This window comes from Aedes aegypti, chromosome 3, assembly GCF_002204515.2.
Source record: "Aedes aegypti strain LVP_AGWG chromosome 3, AaegL5.0 Primary Assembly, whole genome shotgun sequence".
NCBI classification, from domain to species: domain Eukaryota; kingdom Metazoa; phylum Arthropoda; class Insecta; order Diptera; family Culicidae; genus Aedes; species Aedes aegypti.
Window position 1 is genome coordinate 317,511,280 of NC_035109.1, and position 20,702 is coordinate 317,531,981.

At 37.6% G+C, this 20,702-nt stretch overlaps 1 protein-coding gene across 1 annotated transcript in view; it reads right to left on the minus strand.

Annotated features, from left to right (window-relative positions):
- The window catches only part of LOC110677938 (CCR4-NOT transcription complex subunit 3-like), a 256,294-nt gene that overhangs the window by 18,347 nt on the left and 217,245 nt on the right, over positions 1–20,702 (minus strand). Inside the window, exon 2 of the mRNA XM_021849979.1 lies at positions 8,320–8,480. Coding sequence (XP_021705671.1) covers positions 8,320–8,480 — 161 coding nt within the window. The remainder of the gene's footprint in view (positions 1–8,319; positions 8,481–20,702) is intronic.

Genomic DNA, 20,702 nt, shown 5'->3' on the forward strand with positions numbered 1-20,702 from the left:
CTTCTTCAATTCTGAGCTATTGAAAAAGAATCTGACAGCTTCATAAGCAAGAAAACATGAGAATTGCTTAGGGTGTTCATTTTACCCCCAGTTCCCCTATAGAGTAATATCATATCATAAAATTTGCACTCCTTTGATTCAGGGCTAATGACAAAGTTTATCATCCACTACTCTTAAAAGTTCTGCTATCTGATGAAAAAATCGCCTTCAAAATCCAAGAATAATAAATAAGTTTTTGCGCCCACAACTCTGATTTTATCACCTAAAGAAAATTACGCCACTTCGGTTCAGTAATTATAAAAAAATCATCAACTACTAAAAAGTTTTTCATCATGTTATGAAAATTGCTCTCTTTCCACTGAGTACTCTCCTTCCAAGTGAGTGAAATATATTGTCAGACTGCCTGAACCTTAGTAGCGTAATTTTACTTGCATGATGTTATGCAGTAAGGAGTTTACCGGAAAAATTGTCATAATTTCTGGATAATAATGGCACAATATTTATTACATGCTAGTGCTCTATATATGGTAGAGTGGGCAAAACATTTTTCCTGGATCATAGGGGCGAAAATCTCATCCGATGGAATAAATAAACAAATTGATTTGGAGACCGCACTATACAAATCTCGTCCCGCACATCGTTGACGAGTAGTGTGTGGTCTTTCAATACCTAATAAATAATGCGCTCTCGGCTAGGTATTGCATATACAATAGAAAAAATCACTCGGAGCCAAAGGAAGCAGCTAAAAGCACTCCGACAAAGTGGCTTAAGCCGCCCTGAGGCCCTATCCAGAATCACGGGGGGTGAGGCTATGGTGTCAACTCCTTTGAAACCAACCCCCCCGCGAAGTGACAGATAACGCAATTTTCACGTACCTACTCTCAACGTAAACAATGGGGCCATCCACCGCTGCCGGCACGATTTTTCACTATGGCTGAGCAGAATTTTGTTTCGTTGTTAACGGAAGCAAAACAACAAATCGAATGATATGAAATAAGGGCGAGTCTGATATTTTCTTCTTCCAACGAAAATAAATTTAATAAAATCATCATGTTTTAGCACCGAATAAAAAAGGAAAGGAAAATGAACTTATAAGTATTACGTTTTTCGGGAAATAATTCTTTGAGAAGTGTTGTTTCATAAAGTAATATAGCGCATTGCTCACAAAAGTGCAGTTAGAAGTGCGGGATTGCTAATAAAAGTGCGAGATTCCGTCAGATTAACGTTTTCACCAAAGACAAATTAAAGACCTCCATGACCCTTGCAGTTGCCCAATATTTTATGCCTCATAAGGTAATCTAGAATGCCGTGAAAAGTGTACTGCGATCTGTCAAACTTGGGTACCTTTTGCACTACCGAGGGACGAAATGCAGTACTAGAAGTGGTACCCAATCTGAGCCCGAGTGTGACGGACCTGTCTTCACCGCACTTATTCAGCATGAGCTGACGAATAAGTTCGGCGAAGACATCAAACTACTCTGGCGTAATCCCGCACGTTTATTTACGATTCCGCACTTTTGGGGAGCCCAGTTTCCAATGCAATTTATGATAATACAAGTGATAATAAGTAGTACATTTGTTTTTGGTGTAAAATTGCCGCTCCGGAGGTACAACAAGAGCTAGTCAATTAAAAAAAAGTTGTTAGCGAAATTGGGTGCATCTGGAAAAAAGATTTTTTTTTTTCAGATTATAGGTCGTTTGTTTCTCTACTGCAGGGACGAAAAAAATCATGCTCACTATACTCAATTCACTGATTTTATGCCACCATCAAAGTAACCGCACCACCACCAATATGATTGTACCAATGAAGATGGCTCAAAAGTAGATGGGCAAAACAAACAACGATGCCCGTATGTCGTTGGTGTTTTCGATTATCAGAAGCAGAAGAGTGTCAGTTTTAGAAAATTGATAATCAATGAGGTTCAAATCAATTAAAAAATATGCTGCTTTACGGGTAATGAAGGACCCGATGCACGGAATGGATGATGATGATGCGTTTTTAGTGTGCCTCGTGCAAAAATTATAACTTTCCGAAGCGGAATGTAAAAAAGTCAAGCTGGTTAGAATGAATATCATTTTTTGTTTTCGATTATCAAAAAGCGGTTGAGTAGCAGCAGGTTAAAAGGAAACTGACAATCTTGCGCGAGCGCTTTGCCAATCTTTGTTGTGTTGTCAAGGTGAGGATAAAAACAAATAAAAATCAACGAAGATTTTACCCAGCAAGTATCAATGTAGGCAAGGGTAAATTGAATATTTTCGTCCCTGCTCTACTGTACATTTTTTTAAGCCTCAAGGTGGAAAAAGTGCAAGTTTACTCTGTTGCGCGTACGCCATTCAATTTTGTGCTCGCAGCTTTTTTTTTTAAATCAAATGGCCTGTTGCCTAAGCCTATTGAATTAACTGTCCAGCTTTTTCCGAGCGGTAATGGCCGTGAAAAGTTAGCCCATTTTCTGGTAGGGTTTGACGTTTGGCTTGAATCCGTTCAATAGGCCAGGAGAAGTGGATGAACTTGTCATTCATTTTCCTGTCAAAATTCATACAAAATCTACTTTTTCTCTGCCGTAAATTCACTCTAGGTGAACCATTTTCCCTGGCCTATATCAAACAACTCAAGCCAAACATCAGATCCATAGACCCCAACACGAAAGTGAGCTAATTATTGGTGGTGATATGAACACTCTTAAAAAGCTAGATATAATCTCAGACTTATTTCAAGCTGATAACTACAGTAAATTTCCCATAAATAATTACTGTAATCATTAATATCTTAAGCTAAGTATGCTGTTTCGCTCAAGAAAAGTTAAGAAATTCTTGATGAAGGTAAGAAATTTCCTACAGAGAGCCCCCTTTGAAGTGACATTTCTTCTCAACTGCGTACTGCGATCAATTTTCCACGCATCGGAGCAATTTTCCACGCATCGAGATAGGCGATTCCTTTTCTTGTCAGTAGCGAACCGGTCTTTACATAGAAAAAACGCAGACAAATTTGCCTTGTTTTGATGACTAAGTATTAAAAAACATAATTTCAAAAACAAAGGATCGACTACTATAAGGAACAGCATGCGGACCGCATCACAACACTATTCAAAACCCGGTTCGCGGATCGTACAAAATTTTCCCGATGGTCGCAGTTCGGTGACCACTGGTTTATATAATGATATAACAAATGCCAAACAAAAAATGTAAATATTGTTTTTTTTTCATCAAGCGTTATTCTAATCTACGCCCTATTTCGAGCGCACTTCCATAATTTCATTGAGTTTGACAGTACCACGGACCAAAATTTTTCGGTACATTGACGTTGTACTGCAGCTGTCATGATGCTCCCGGGTTGTTTGAAACGCACTCGGCAGGACCTTGACAAGTCTACAAAAGCTGAAGAAGAACATAAGCAGAAACGTATGAAACAACACCTAAATCCGAGAAAGCGCGTTGGGCAACAGGAAACCAACAGCTCAAAAGCCTCGACGATCAACAAACCCTCACCAGAAGATAAAAAACAGACTAGTCTTAGCTACGGTGAAATCACCAGTCGCAGGAGAGTCGGAATAATCTCAAAAGACATCCCCACGACCCAACTTTCAACGACTCAGCTGGACGTTCTCCAGGAGGCACTGCTGCTTCGGGTAGAACAACAACGGAACGCGCCAATGAAGCCCAAGTTCTCTAACCTTATCTACAAGTCTGACCATATGGTTCTTATATGTAAGGATCAGGAGACTGCGGAATGGGTAAAGGAGATAACACCTGCATTAAAACCCCTGGAAGGCGTTGAGTTGGTTGCAATGGATGAGGATAAGATTCAACGTCCAGAACTGATTCGAGCCTTCTTCCCTCAAAGCGCACAATACACCGATGATCGTATCAAAGCTCTCATCGAGAGTCAGAACGATCTGATAACCAACAACTGGCGTGTCATGCAACGGCTCACTCCTAACAACAAGCATGTGGTGTGGGTCTTTAATGTAGATGGACCGTCCATGGAAAAACTCATTCAATCCAAGTTCATCCTCAACTACCGCTTAACTACTTATCACCTAAAGAAAATTACGCCACTTCGGTTCAGTAATTATAAAAAAAATCATCAACTACTAAAAAGTTTTTCATCATGTTATGGAAATTGCTCTCCTTCCACTGAGTACTCTCCTTCCAAGTGAGTGAAATATATTGTCAGACTGCCTGAACCTTAGTAGCGTAATTTTACTTGCATGATGTTATGCAGTAAGGAGTTTACCGGAAAAATTGTCATAATTTCTGGATAATAATGGCACAATAATTATTACATGATAGTGCTCAATAAAGAAGAGTGGGCAAAACGTTTTTTCTGGATCATAGGGGCAAAAATCTCATCCGATGGAATAAATAAACAAATTGATTTGGAGACCGCACTATACAAATTTCGTCCCGCACATCGTTGACTATTTTTTCGCCTACCCCTCTAAATTGAGTAATATCATCTGGAATAATGCAAAAATATGTCGACCACATCTCCATGTATTCAGTACCTTTATATAACGAAAAATGCACTTTTTTATTCAGGAATTATGGCAATTTTTCCGCCCACTTTCTAATTGTAGGATATTATGCAATGAAAATTGTGCAACTATGGATTTTCTATGATTCAAGAATAAGGATAATTTTTCCGGCCATCTTTCTTATTGAGTAGCATCATATAATAAAAATTACGCCCTAATGATTCCAGAAGCATGACATCTCTTTCATCCTCTACTCATAAGGGTACTATCATCTAATGAAGGCTATTCAACTGGTCTTGTTCTTTCGACAGCATTCGACAGTGTTTTGCATGACGATTTGATTGTGAAGTAAAAATAAAACTTTGATTTTCCAATTTACATTGTTAGAATAATCTTAAGTTATTTGTTAAACCGTACCGTGGTTGATAATCAGAACTCCTGAAAGACTTCCAGTAAAAGCTAGTATTCTCCCACGCAGCATTTGAGAACCAACATTAAGGCAGTGTTCTGAGATCAATGTCGTTCTGGATACAATATTATCACATCTGACTTACCTAAGTTATCTCAAGGATGTCTGAAATCTTTGTTCATATATGACCACAGTCCTTTCTGTCAAAGGACAAAGCCTACGTGCCATCTGTAGTAGATTGTGAAAATTTAGATTATTTTTTATCTTCATACTTGCATAACTGGAAAAATTCTCCTAATACTAAATATTCCCTTTTAAATTAAAAACTTTTAATTTAAAACCTATAAGTAGATATGTCATCTCAATGACAGGGTTCCAATAAATTGGTCAAATAAAGTTAAGTATCTACGGCTTATGCTAGATAAATATTCAACTTTCAAAATCATTTTGAAGCGAGGGCATTCATGTCAAAAGTTACAAAACATAAAATGACTGTATCTACTTATTGATAGAAAATCAAAACTTTGTTTGAGGCTGGTCAGCTGTACGCTGTGCCAATATGAACTACCTGGTGTAATACCAGGAAAAAAAAACTTTGCGGAGGATTCAAAATAAATGAGTCTACAAAAATAGGGCTTATGCAGAGTAAGCTCACAATGTCAGAAAGACGTGATCAGTGAAAGTGAAAAGTAATATGACAGCTTGTAGGTTTTATTATATTTAAAATATATTTAGAATTAATGAAAACCTGCGACAAGGGCTTTTTAGATTAAAATAATGTATTCCACACTTAAAAAAACATCAACAAATAAAAGAGTCAAATCAGCACATCGCAGAAGGCCTTTTCAAGAGTCAAATCAATGGTAAGTAGGTAAAATTGTTAAGGTACAGTGGGGGAAGTGTATCAGTGGGGTAAGTGGATCATTTGTCAATATAAAGCATAAATACTTGAATATGTTGAATGTTTTCGCACCATTGCTTCGTTTTAGGTTATGTTTTTACGCCCACACTGATACTATTGCAAAACTGGTACTACACTAACACAAGCAAGTTTGTTAGCTGCAAAAAGTAATTAATTTGAAAATTGTTTTCCATCAATCAAAAATCCTTTGTATCTCTTTCTAAAAACGAATTCTATTATTTTTTTCGACACATGGTGAGCATTTCAGTTCTAATTAAATGAATCACAATGAAAAATATGTCATTTTTATAAATAAATACAAATATATTGGACATGTTACACTTACCCCTACTTCTTAATGGGGTGGGGTAAGTGGATCAAGAATAATAATCATTTATTGGCAGACTGCTTACGAGAATTTTAATAAGCTTTCATATCCGCAAATGTTGCTTTCCTTTATTTTGTTCCATTCCCAGCTTGAATTTGTCAAATTGACCATAGAAAATTTGAATTAATCCTTGAATTAAAGTTTTTTTAACCTTTCTGGTATAAACATATATGAAAAGAATAATAATTTCAAAATTCACACGAAACTTTTCGTGGTTTATCTAAGTTGAGTTGTAAAAGAGCAAAATATACTAGTTTTCCAATCAAAAGCATAGTATCGTACCTTATTTGACCATATAAATTGTTCTAGACAGATGATACACATATATTCATAAATAAAATAGAACGATTTCAGTTTTTTATTCAAAAGTAAATGTAACTAATATTTTTAAACCAAGAGTGTTTTTCGAAAATATCGCTAGGAATTATCTTACAATACTTCTGTATAAATGGATGAATTTTCTCCAAATTTTTCTACTTACAATGTATTTTTTTTTGTTCAAATTAGTACGAGCTAATATATACATACTTTTTATTATATTTTGATTAAATAAGGATACTTTTTAATTTTAAAGTATTAAAATGTAACATTACTAGCACTAATAACAAAAACGAGGGTTATATGATTCTTATTAAACATAATCACACTAAATTTGTTTCGAGAACAGATTTTTTTTAATGGTGATCCACTTACCCCACCATGGTGGAACAAGTGGACCATTTGGCACAATTTTTAAGTCTTTCATACTCAATACATAACAATCAGAAAAATCGGAATAAATGACGATTTGAAGAATAATAGTCCCTTATTTGTTATCCACAGAAAAAAGTTTGAGTTACATTATTCACGTTAGCTGTACATAACAATGAAGCTAACTATTGATTTTTCTGTATCCACTTACCCCACGGTACCTTATTAGATTAATAAGAGTGACAGAAGTACGCTTGGTAATTAATAACATGAGCGGAAAGCTTCTGTTAAATATACATAAATCTTGTCTAGTAAACGGCATTGAAGACCACTTTAAAATTGAGAACTATTAATGCGTATCATTAAAAGAACACATATTACATAGTTTTCTAATTCATCAATTTATAAATTTTTTAGTTAATTGAGAAAATATCATCTACAGCACGTTTAACAAAAGCTTCGGCAGTGGACTGAGTGCTCAGTGCAAAGCGCTTTTTTTAATGAAAAAATTTCAATTTTGTCATGAGGGCGATATCTTTAAATTACAATTATTTAATTTTACTAATTTAAACAGCATTTCAGTACTTTGTGACGCACCTTTGTGACAATGTTTATAAGAGCGCACCAATACGAGGGGAGTAAAAATTCAAAATTTTGGGTAGCCTGTTCCGAATTTACCATGACAGCACTGGATAACTATAATAGTTTCAGAAGGATTTCCGAAAGAAATTAAGAGCAATTTCCGAAAGATTTCTGAAGGAATACCAGAGGAGTTTTTCTGAAGAATCTCACAGGAATTCTTGGAAGATTCTCTGAAAGATTTTTTGTAGTATCATTAAGATATTGCAAGAGACATTCAAGAAACATTTCCGGAATAATCCAGAAAGGATTTTTGAACGAGATAGGTTTATGAAAGAACTACAGAGGGATTTCCTGACCAATTTCAGAAGGAATTCATTCCATGAGGATTACCGAAAGAACTTCAGATATTTTTGGGATAATTCCAGAGAAGTTTACTGAAAAATTGATGAGGGGTTTTAGGAAGAATCTCAGGAAGACTTTTCCATGAATCTCAAGATGATTTTCAGAAGAATCCCAGAGAGCTGTGGAATTTCTTGAAGAATCCTAAAGTAATTCAATATATAATCTTAAATAAACTTCCGAAAGAATCCCAGAGTAAATGAAAGAAGAATTGAAAATAATCATTAATGCATAAACTTTAGTTATTCGGTGACTTTTTTTTGTTAGTGTTCAACCACAATTTTATTTTCTGCGCACCCGTTCAATGAAATCTGGCCATGGTGCAACAACCGCGCTACATTCGATGAATCCTATGCAACAAAAATTGTCGGCGCTTTTCGTCAAATTCGTTACCAAAACCATTTTGGTGAATACAACAACATAGCTCATGATATGAAAAAAAAGCATTGTTCCCATGATCACGAGCGAAACTTACCGTTTTGTAGAACATACACGCTTGCCGGTCCTCGTCCTCGCCCTCCGGACAGTCGATGAAACCGTCGCAGAGCACGTGGTCGTCTATACATCGATACCGACCTTGCCGGTCTGGCGTCGGGCAGGCAAATCGCTCCATGCCGTCCATCGCGGGCGGACATTCTGCAAATGGAAAAAAAAAACCGAAATGACGCTCATTAGTTTTGAGTTGCGGTTCAAAATCTACAAACACAATCGTTATTATTACAAGAATTGGGGGGTAGATAGCGAAGAAACCATCAATCCATGTTGGTGCGGAGACGATGACAAGAGGCCATCTTTGAAGGCTTCCGGCCTTGATGGGAGGATTAAACTTTTTTCCTCCGTTTACCCGGTCGCCAAGTAGCAGCAAAAAAGAAACATTAATATAATATTGAAATGGCGGAAGCATCGTTACGGCGGCGGCAAACGAAAACGACGACTGGCTGAAACAATAGAGCGACAACGATTTTCTCCGGATGTGGATATAATTTTATTCATAATTTCGTCCTCGGCGCGGTGCCTCCTTTTTTTTGTCATTCTGCTGACATTGTCTTGTCGGTTTCTTGGCGATTCGTGGAAAGGGGTTGTGGGAATTTGGCTTCCGGGCCAGATGAGCCATGACGCAAATCGGTCGCACGGTGCTTTTCAGACCGTTATTAGCACATGTTGGAGTAAAATTCTGAACAAATCGGCTTTTTTTCTTTATGGCATTACGTCCAAACTGGGACAGAGCCTACTTCTCAGCCAGTGTTGTTATGAGCACAGATATTAACTGAGAGCTTGCTAGACCAAATTTGCCATTTTCCCATTAGAAATCAGGTATCTGGTACGATGATACTTTATGCTCAGAAGTCAAGAAAATTACGAAGATCCTGGAGTCAAACCCAGGCACCAAAAATTTAATGGATATTCTTTTTCTTATAATAACGATTTAAAGATCACCGTGCCCTCAAAATTCTATTGACAAGAGCAAACATGACCCCGAGGGAGGAGACGCATCAGAGCTACTCGCGACGAGCGTCAAGTCAAGTCAATGTCGTTCTGTTGATTGTTATGTAAATTGCCATCCGGCTGTGGGTCGTTGCCGTTGCTCTCGCTGGTAAACGGCTTTTTTTACGGTTACTTGGCGGCGCACGAAAAAAAAAATGGCAGCATTTTTCCGCGACGCTGATCGAATCAAATCCATATGAGCCTACGATCATCCCCGAAATTAGAGCCGACCATGCGGAGAAAAGTAGGGGAAGTGGGGGTGTCACGATGACAAATAAAGTCATCGATGTGGAGGTGTTGTCGTCGTCGCACGCATCAGTGCATGATGATGGGTTAAATTTATCGCCGTGAAGGGTGGAATTTTTTTTTATTGAATCGAAAAAAGACAAAATTTGAATTGTAATTTTATGCAAATCGGGGGCTGCTGTTGATTTCGTTGGGGATGAAAGTGATTTTCCACTGGAAATTGGAAAATTCAATTTAGAACATACTGGCGAAATCTGGCTAATCTGATTTAATGTGGGATAATGGAAAAATGGTAAGCCAGCTGCTTACTGGAAGCTTCTGTATTTAAATTTAGTGGCATTTCAGATTTTAATGAAGTTGCCAGTGAAATTTCATCAACTTAGATTATATGGGAGAAATTTATGGATTTGAAGGAAATCAAAAGTGTTTCCATTTCTCTTTTGAGGAGAGTAGAACGTCCCCACTGGAACAAAGCCTGCTTTTCAGCTAAATGTCCTTATGTGTCCTTCCCCAATTATTAGCTAAGAGCTTTCTTTGCCAATAGGGCGATATTCAAAACTGAAAAGGCAATAGATGGCTCTTTTTCAGTGGTTGTTAAAACGAAATTCTGAAGCAAAGGAAGCACCAAATACAAATAGTTATGTATTCACATTACGCTTGATTTCTAATCACTACTTTTTCGATCCAGTTTCCTAATTGCTAGTAATTTACGTTTTTCATTATTTTCCATACGGTTTGACAGTTCAAGACTACCATTCTTCCATGCGCTTGTGTTGGAAGTTTGAGAAATTTGAGAATCCCGCGTAGCGCGATCAGTGAGTGGAATACACACATTAGTGTCGTCGCTCGGTGGCCGGCGAGAGAAACTGAATGTTCGAAAGGTTGTTGTCTGTACTTTTTGCCACTTTTTGCATTCGGAAATCGTATGGAAGGTATAAAGATACTCTATGGAAGTCGAGAAACTGCCCATTACGAAAAGATCTTCGACCGGCGGGATTCGAACTCACGACCCTCAGCTTGGTCTTACTGAATAGAGACACATTTACCGATACGGCTATATAATCCTGTACAGGGGGAAACTAGATATTTTCTGAAAACATCAGTCCTGTGTGATCTCAGCACTGTTTGTCTGAATCACGTTTAACGTGTAGCTTCTTCCATAGATACAGCACGTATGCTTCTGCGGAGAATGTGGAATGCTACGATGGCAAAATTTATGGTCCTCCCGAAAATGGTGACACATAACTACATTACGAACTTGCTCCCTCGTAAGCACCGAGGAAATGCTCATGAGAGGGAGAGCGGGGTCACATAAATATTTTCAGACAAAGTGTCACCCACAAACACCCCAAACGAGGACGACGACGGCACTCGCGAAGTAGAAATTATGCCGAAGGGTGACTCGAATTCGGTGGGAATGCACTTTTTACCGACCGGAGCTGGCGGCCATGGGTAAAGGAATGGAGAGTGTTTTCGACCAGCAGCGACGTCGTCGTCGACGTCGACGATGAAAGTAAGTTGTAAGGGGGGGAAAGCTTCTGCTTTGGATCTCGGATTTTCCATGGGTTTAGTTTTTCTTCAATTTGTCGTTTGAATTTATTACGATTTTCCGGCTCCGGGCGATGTGTTTGTGCGAGCGATTTTGCGGTCCGGAAAGCTTGAGAATTTGAAGCAGATTTAGTTTGCGGTCGAGAATTTGCGCTAGTGTAAGCGTGGGCGGAGAGAGATTATGAGCGCATAATTACTCCTATCAATTGGGAGCTTTGATTTGAAAGATAAGTCGGTCAGTTGGATAGGTACCGTGAATTATACAATACGGAACTTAGATTTTGCGACTGTTATGTTTGAATATGTGCGTAGCCAGGGAGGGTATCGATCTCAAGAGTTGATAGTTAATTCGAGAATTTCATGCAAAACGAAGGATATTCATCCTACTCTTTTTTTCACGGTGAGCAAAGTAGAAATCATAACGCGTCTAGATACAGTGTAAAGGCTGCGTTACGGGCCTATATCAGCTTGAACAAAATCTATAATGGGAGAAATCTGCGATTAGATCCCATTAATTGGCAATTTTGCCCTCGCCAGTTGGGCACTTGGGAACACCTTAAGTTGTTTGTTGCACAAAATCGTAGGATTGTACAATAATTTCATACAGATCTTCCCAGAATTATTACATCATCGCTTTATTCACAAATACCTTTTAAAGTTATCCCGGAAAAAGTCGATTAATAGAGATCGCAGCAAGCCACGCGAGCAAGCTGACGTGGTTTAAATTTTCTGTCACGTTTTTTCGCTCCGAGTAAATTTTCATTTCGGCTGGCAGAATCACGAAACGACCGATTCAAATGTAGAGTTTTACAAAACTTATTTAAGGTTTGATGAGTGCGGTTAACGATCCTTCCATTTGTGTTTTACAAATAGTGCTTGACGAAATGAATTTTTGTCTCACTTAAGTTGTTTGTTAGTACCGTGAGTTGATCGGAAGTGCAACCGGCTACATTGTTTAGAATCGTCTTGAGTTAACAGTTTAAATTTGGAATTAGTATGTGAGATATGAAGATGTAAAGCTGACAAATAATGTAAACCTTGAAGTGATTATCCGCCTTTTTAAGCCGATGGAACTCTCAAGGTCCTAATGCGTGTGATGCTGAGCCGAATGCAGCCATTTGACAACTCCTAATTTGGATAGATCTTTCATATATATTCTTTTATTATATAAAACGTTTCATTAGTGTGATTGCTAGCTGCAAAGCCGACAATATAAGCTTTCACATCAGTTACACTTTTTTTTCTACATAAAAAAAACTTGATCCAGCCAGACTAAACAGTTGCTGTTGTCACAATCAATAAACGGGCTACTTATCCATCTATGATTTGCGAATATCGTTGTGGTATGATACGTTTTGCAATAACAGGAAAAGGGTGGACAATAGTAGTTTACGGAACAAGTTGCAGAATGATGATTTTTACAGCACGAGTCGTAAATTTATCCTACGAGGCTTGCCGAGTAGGATAATTACGACGAATGCTGTAAAAATCGAGTTCTGCAACAAGTTACGTACAACATTTTTTGCAATTTCGTAGAAGACCACTTGAGGGTATCAGAAATTATATCAGAATGCATTCACCTTTATTTTACAATTTCTGAAAAAATGTTGGGTAATGATTCATTACGCAACTCAAAACAGTTGCGTAATGAGAAAGCGTTGCGTAATGAATCATTACAGCACTGGTTTCAGTTAGGTAATGACTATTCCCGCACTCCATACTTCAGTGCAGGAAAGTAGGCCGTTTCATGACAGATTGGCGTGATGAAAAACAGCCTATTACGATGAGAAATTGCAAAAATTAATCTTAACATTCTCTTTTCGTTACAGAGAGCGAGTAACAGCGCTTTAGCCTAGGCTTCCGAACCAGGATATAAGGAAGAAACACCTGTGTCCCATCCCAGGAAAAAAGAGCACCAGCGACAATGGAGTGCGCATTAAATTTCTTAGCAACGCCACTCCCAACGATTTAAACTTTTGCCCTCTATAATGAGACGGTTAGTACGGTTGTCCCCGTTTCTTCCTTCATCATATCATTCATAAGAGGATTATCTGATCGTCGTGATTTTTTGAATTATCTTGAAAACCTGGCACAGTGGGCATAGCCATTTTATTATTTGTGTCATATCACTGGTATGATGCAAACATTAATGATGACAAGAAAATACTAGAAGAAATTCGAGTATTTCCAGGATGCTTATGCGTGCGAAAACTTAAAAAAATCACTGAGAAACTACATAGTAAAAATTTTAAGTAATCTAAACTGTCATTTTGCATAGAAGTTCTGAAAAACTTATCAAATAGTCTACTATATAGCTGTACAACGTTTCCCGGCACAACTTGGGTAGGAGTACCTGTTTTAGCCAGCCTAAGAAAAACTTTTTTTTTTTCAAATGTTTGGAAATCCCTCCATTTACTACAGAAACGGAAAATCCATATTATATATGAAAAATATCGGAACCTTGTTTTCGCAATAGAAATCGCTTTGGTTAATATAGATCACCAGAACCAGTTACGGTCACATTTTCAAATCCGATTGCTAAACTGACGAACTACATAGATCGTTAGTTGGTCGACTGTAGTTTCTTGTTGATGATGGATTGGCTTTTTAGTCTTGACAAAATTGAAAACTGTTATTTTATTTTTTTTTGTTCAACGTTTCGGTCCATTTGGGACCTTCCTCAGGGACTCAATTGTTGCAGTTTTCTTGTCCAGTATGGTTCAGTAGAAAGAATCGATCCACCAGACAGTTACAGGTTCAACCGAACCACACTGCACAAGAAAACTGTAACAATTCTGTCTCTGAAGAAGGTCCCAAACGGATCTAAACGTTGGACAAAATAAAATAACAGTTTTTTTTTTAATTTTGTCAAGACTGAAAAGCCAATCATCATGAATCACATAGATTTTTTATAAGAGCGACCAAATGATTCCTGGCCAAATTGGATGCATGAAAGCTTAATTTATACGAGACATTATATTTATCATTTAGTTTTTAAAACGATTCGGATGAATAAATAGATCTAGCAGAAGGATGAATAAATAGATGAAGCAGGAATCAAATATATTTTTTTTAGGAATTCTTTGAAATTACATTTAATTTTCTTCTTGAGGTATCCCCAATATTTTTTTTTTGTAATTTTTATGGGACTCTGCCATTATTATTCCATGAATGGTATTGAGGGTCCTTTCATCGATTTCTTTCCTTAACAACAATTATTTCATCAGAATTTCTTTAAGAGATGTCACTATGAAAAACTCCAAAAATTTGTTCACTTTTTCCAAGAAAAATCTTCATGGCTTACCTTTTAGGATTCTTTAAAAATTAGCACCAAAACCTACATCAATAATCTAAGATTTTTTCCTGTCATCAAAATGCCTACAGAGATTTATAAATGGGAATTTCTACACATTCGTTTAGAAACTTTTCTAAAATAGTAACAATTAATTCCGCAGGAGCTCGTCTTGGAATCCCTGTTTGTACTGAAAAGATTACTTTAGATTTTCAACCAGAGATTTCTGCAAAAATATTTCTTAGAATTCTTCGAAAATCCTTTTAGGTTTAACTTAGAAATTCCTTGTAGAAATAGGTGCATACTTCCTTCAGGAAGTCCTCCAAGGATTTCTTAAGATTTTTTTCCCATAGCTCTAGCAGGAACTTGAGCAATCCAAGAAACAATATATTAAACAAATCTTTTGAATTCTTAAGAGGTTTTTTTTGAGTTCTCAGAGGTATTCACAGGTAGAATCTGGATCATTAGATAGAACCCTGAAAAAATCACTGAAATTATTTCTAACGCATCCTTGGAAGAATTGCTGTATACATATTTGGAGGAATTATGAAAAAAACCATAAAACTTTATTCTACGGAAATCGCAGGAATAATTCCTGGACAGATCAATGTGATACGCGAAGTACGATCAATGTGGTGTAATAATATCACGTTTCAAATAACGTTTATTACATGAGGTACTTCTAATTAATTTCTTAAATTACTTTTCCGAAGCCTTCCTTGGAACTTCAGCGAACTTTTTGGAAGTCCTCAACAGAACTCCAGAAAATATTCCTAGAAATTCTAAGAAAAATCTATTTGAGAATTTTCTGCATTGTTATGAATTACATGGATAAATATCTTAAATAATCCGGGAAGGAATTCTCAGCATAAAAGTGAATAATAATAATTATTATTTAGATTTTTTTTTTAAATAACTGGAGATATTCTGTAAACTTTATTGCAGAAGCTTAATAAGTATTTCTAAGAGAACTTCAAGGATAATATCGAAAAACCTTAAAAATCAAACTACTTTGAAGAAACTGGAGTAAACTCTTGGGGATTCTTTGAAAAATTCCTGTTATGATTTATGTAGGAATCCTTTGATAGTCTTAGCAATTTTTGGTGGAATTTCTCAGAATGATTTGGTGTAAGAATTCCAGAAGGAAAGTAAGCACAGCTACTGTTAGAATATCTGAAAATGTTTTCGGAGTTCTCAGCGATATCTCTTAAATGTTTTTCGTTTTGTCTAAGGTTGAATTTCATCAAGGATTTCCAGAGCTAGTGTCAGATTAGGATTTTTTTTGGAGGGATACTTGAAGCAGTTAACGAATTATCAAGAGCAATTCCTAATAAAAAATATAATATAATTATAATTATAACTAAAATATGTAAATTTTCAAAATAAATTAAAAAAAACTCTTAAAGTGGTTCCTAAAAATATATAATTCCCAATTGAATTCCGGGTGGAACTACTGACCAAAGTTCATGAGAGGATGCATGAATTGTGAAAATCCCTAAGTCAGCTCATTGCTAGAACACTTGAACCAATTGATTGAACATTCCAAAACATACCATGAGGTACTGCTTACGATTGATTGGAGAAATTCGAGGTACTCAAAGGAACTTTTTCTGGAAATTTACCCTGGAGAGATTTCTAAAGAAAATCCTTGAAGAATCGGAAGAAATCTATCTAGATAGATCCCAGAAAGAGCTCCTGGAGAATATGTGGATTATTTCAATTTAAGATTACTAGGCAGATCCTTGGCATAACCCTTTTGAACTCTATATAAGATTTTTTATAGGATCTTCTATAGTTAGACATACTGCCTGGGGGATGCGAATTGGAAATCAACAAGCAGCCAGGCTGCTGCCAATTTTTGTAAAAATGATCTGACTATGCCTAGAAATGTACGGTCGTGATTTCGTCACGCTAAAATATGTTATATAGTTTATATAACACAAAGACCACCAACAGTTAAGTAAGGTTGTACTTGGTCTAAATTATGCATGGGTACTCTACAAATTTTCTGAAATATGTTTATATATAACATACGGCTATCAACTGTCTGATTTAGTATATTTATTTGGTGAATTGCCTACACCGAAATGATGAAGATTTGTGTGAAGTATTTTAAGGGTGCACCTTTACTGTGGTTTCCTGCGAGACAACCAAACAAACAACGGTTGGCACTCGTGGAAAAGTTTGTGTTCAATTTGAACAACCTAAATCAATATTGTATAAATATAAATACTAGAGATAATTTTAGCGGAATGGCAATTCTTTGGAGGTTTTAAAATATATCTTTAGCTGGCAGAAGGCTGGTTTCAAACTGGACTCCAAGAATTATTCATTTATTAATATTATCCTGACGATTTTTCAGAAATATTAATGCCGAAAACAGTCTTTGTAAGCAAACTACCTGTTTTTTCCATCGGCCAGGGGGAGAGGTAACGGCCTCTCCCTGCCTCCTCTGGCTACGCCCATGCAAGGATTTCTTCACATTTCTTACAATTTAAGGAAAATAAAAGTTTAGGAAACTATAAAAATAAAAACTCTAGGATTTACACCAAGAATTTGTACAGAAATTTCTGTACAAATATTTCTTGTAGTAATTTGAGCAATCTGAGCAGTAAAATTTTCAGAAATTTCCTTTGGATTCCTGAATTTTTTGTTTGTGTTATTTTTTTTGGAGAATGGATAAATTACTCTCAATCCTAAAAAAATCCTTAAACCATACCTAAAGTATCCTTGGAAGAATTTCCGTTTGAATATTCAAAAACGAGTGTTTTATTATAATTTCTAAAATTAAATAGATAAATGTAATACATGAAGGAGTATATGAAAATGTTCTTATGGTTGTTTTTCATGATTTTAGGCCGAAGGAATTCCTAAGAATTGCAAAAATATCTGCTACCATTTCGAAATGAACTTTTAAGGAAGTCCTTTAGGGTACAGGAGGGAGAAATTCTTGGAGAATACTGCTCTGCAATCACAAAAATATTGCTCGCAGAACTTTCCAGTTTAATCCAAGAAGCAATGCTGATTCAAGAGAAATGTCTAAAAAACATCCAATGCTCGGAAATATTATTAATGAAATTACTGATCATGTTCTTGAAAATCTCGTGAGACGATTCTTGAAGAACTTTTTCTGTATCTTCAGCAATTGTGTAAGAATTCCAGAAAGTAAATAAGAGAAATTTCTGGAGTAAACTTCAGAAAAGTCCTTGGAGGAGTTCTCAGCTTGCACTTCAGAAAGAATTTCCTTTTGCAAATGTTTAATAAATGGCATTTCAGGAAGGACTGTGTAAAGAGTTTATGGAGTAAATGATGGGAGAATTTTAAGAAAAGTGTCAGAATCTATCATAAGGGAATATCTTGAGAAATCTCTAAAGGAAAACGTAAATCAATGAGGAATAACAGAATAGATTTGTAACAGACATGCTCCAAAAAACTTTTATTCTATAATTCTATTTTATAACTATTATTTTATTTATTGAAATACAAAATGACAGATCCGTTGAATCCTGCTTTTCTGACCTTCCCGTTCAATATGCTGTGCTTTCTATATAAACAAACAAGTAAGAACAGTTAAGGAACATAACTACACGAGAACTTTCAAAACTCGATATATTATTGACTGAATCATTAGAAGATTCGTAACATATTTGTGGCAGATTCATCGCAAATCCAAATTATTGCAGATGCTGATTGATCCTTCGAATAATTTCTTGTAAGATCTTTTTCAAAAGCCTCAGAGAATAATGATTTTCTAAAATTCTCCAAGAAATCTATCACAAGGCTATTAGTTGCAAGTGCTGGAGATATACTTTGATAAATTTGAGCATAAGCTTAATTCTCGTACCAATTTTTCAATCGTCCGAATGGCAGATCTCCCTCTGGCTACACCCATGTGTATAAAAGCATGATTCAAAGACTTCTAACACAGTTGAGCATGTTAATTAGCAATGTTTCACATAATCCTATAATTGAATGTTACCTTGGAGAGTTTTCAACGTCATGCTCCTACCTCCAGTATCTATCCACTGTGAACACCCGGATTACAAGCTCAAAACCGCACCGAATTAGTTCTCCCTGGGCTAGCACTCGAACAAAACGATACCTACCAATTTTAACCCCATTAGGGGTAATTCAATAATTACAAGCCATTTTCCCGGGGAAAATCTACGCTGAATCCTTCGGATTCTCTCGCCACCGATAATCGCATGCCGTGCTGCCCGCATCTTCAGCTGCGTTGGACCATAGGATTTTCCAACCACCGACGCTGCTGCTGCGATAAACCAACGATGCTCCTGTGGCCGGTGGTATTACAAGTAATTGTAATAAATGGTGCCGCCACGTTCCCACAACGCCATCGGAGTCGGAGTCGTCGCCGCACGGTGGTTCAGATTAAGAAAATCATGTCGAAAATTATACTTTCTTAACATTTTTCAAGTATTGGTCATGATAAATACGCTTTTCACGCGCAGCTTGAACGCGAGTACGATATCTGCTCAAGCCATAAGGTCAAAATAATCATACGACATTCGAACGCTCAGATAAAACGTCGCCTGGAGGAGACGGACAGCGAGGAGATGGAACAGTTGTGTCGATATCAAGAAACGAAGAAGTTCTTTCAGAAGTTAAATGAGGTGATCGAAAGGTGGAAGCAGCATTTCTATGAACACCTGAATGGTGCTGAGAGCGCAGGTAATGAAGGTCAAGATAATGGAAGAAGTGTTTTCGACATTTACTGCGCTCATTGGAAACCAACCAGCCCCGACTTTGAAGGAGGTTAAGGTGAAGGTGAATCGAAGCCAAAGTTCAAATTTTCAAGAGCACGGATCTGGAGAACCAAACATCCGTTTGAGCTGAAAACCTAATCGATTGGTCATCACCAGCTAGTGACCAATCGATTAAGTTTTCAGCTTTAACGGATGTTTGGTTCTCCAGATCCGTGCTCTTGAAATTTTAAGTTTGGCTTCGATTCATCTTCACCTTAAGGATGCCATTTATCAGCTCAAGAAGAATAAAGCTGCTAGCAAGGATGGTCTCGGAGCTGAACTCATAAAGATGGGCCCGAAAAGGCCATTTATCTGCAACGGCTGCCAGCTTATTTTTTTTCCAGCTTTTCAAATAACTGGACCTCCGTGCTTGGCTCGAAAGGGTGTGGATTTTCCGGGAAAACGCTACCGAAAGCAACCGGCCAGGCTCTAATTAGACTGTGTGCGGACGACGGTTAGTGCCTGTAAGCGCATTCGCTCGTAACGCTTTTAATTACCCCGGATGATGACGAGTCACATCACACACCAGTCCCTGCCTGGTCCTGTGGTTCTTGGACCCGCTCTTTCTAACAGAGAGTCAACCACATGAAGTTCATGGCATCTTCCATGGGTGTATAATTGCTGCCGCGCCACACGTTAAGCTCCGGGAATCCTTCAAAGGATTACGACTCGTTTGGCCGGGAAGTAGGGTGTGAACTCTTTTTGATGCTTTTCTTTGAGTGACTATCGGAGTGGAAAGGTTGTGGTTTCTCGCAAAAGGAGAAAAAATTGCATCAAACTCACTGATGAATTCATTTGAAAATGCAAACGTGTTCGTGAAGATGCTCTACTCGTTCTAAAACTAAGCGTCATTGATACCTTCAGCGCAAATTATTGATATTGTAAGAAAATTTCAAGCAAGTGATTGCGCTCTTCATTAGTCAGGCTTTTTTTTCTGATCGCTTTTCGATTGTTTTCTTGTGCCGCGTCGCGTGTGTGGTGATTACGCGATGAGGCGAGAAAACATCTTCCGAATCGACTACTCGAACTTCCCCGTGAAGCCGACTTTCGAGAAGGTGCACGGCTTTTGCCGTACAGTTCTCGGCCTGAACAAGGACGATGTGAAAAGACTCCAGTGCAGTAGAGGTGAACAATGTGCATTCGTCAAGGTCGGCGACCTTCTGTGGTGAGGAAGGTCATAAGGCACTAGGCTGCAAGAACCCTCCCAAGTGCTTGATTTGTTCCGGCAAGTCCGTGAACAACAATCACCCAACGGGAGGCTCAAGGTGCCCGACCTTCAAACGAGCCATCAACGAAAAATCACAGTGCAGGTAACGCAGCTGAACCTGAACCACTGTGACGCAGCTCAGCAACTGCTGTACCAGTCAGTTGCTGAGTGGGGGACGGACATCGCCATCATATCGGACCCATACCGAGTACCCGCCGGCAACGGCAACTGGGTCGTGGATGGATCCGGAAAAATGGCGGCGATATGGACAACGGGTAAATACCCTGTCCAGCAGTTGGTGTCTACTACCTACGAGG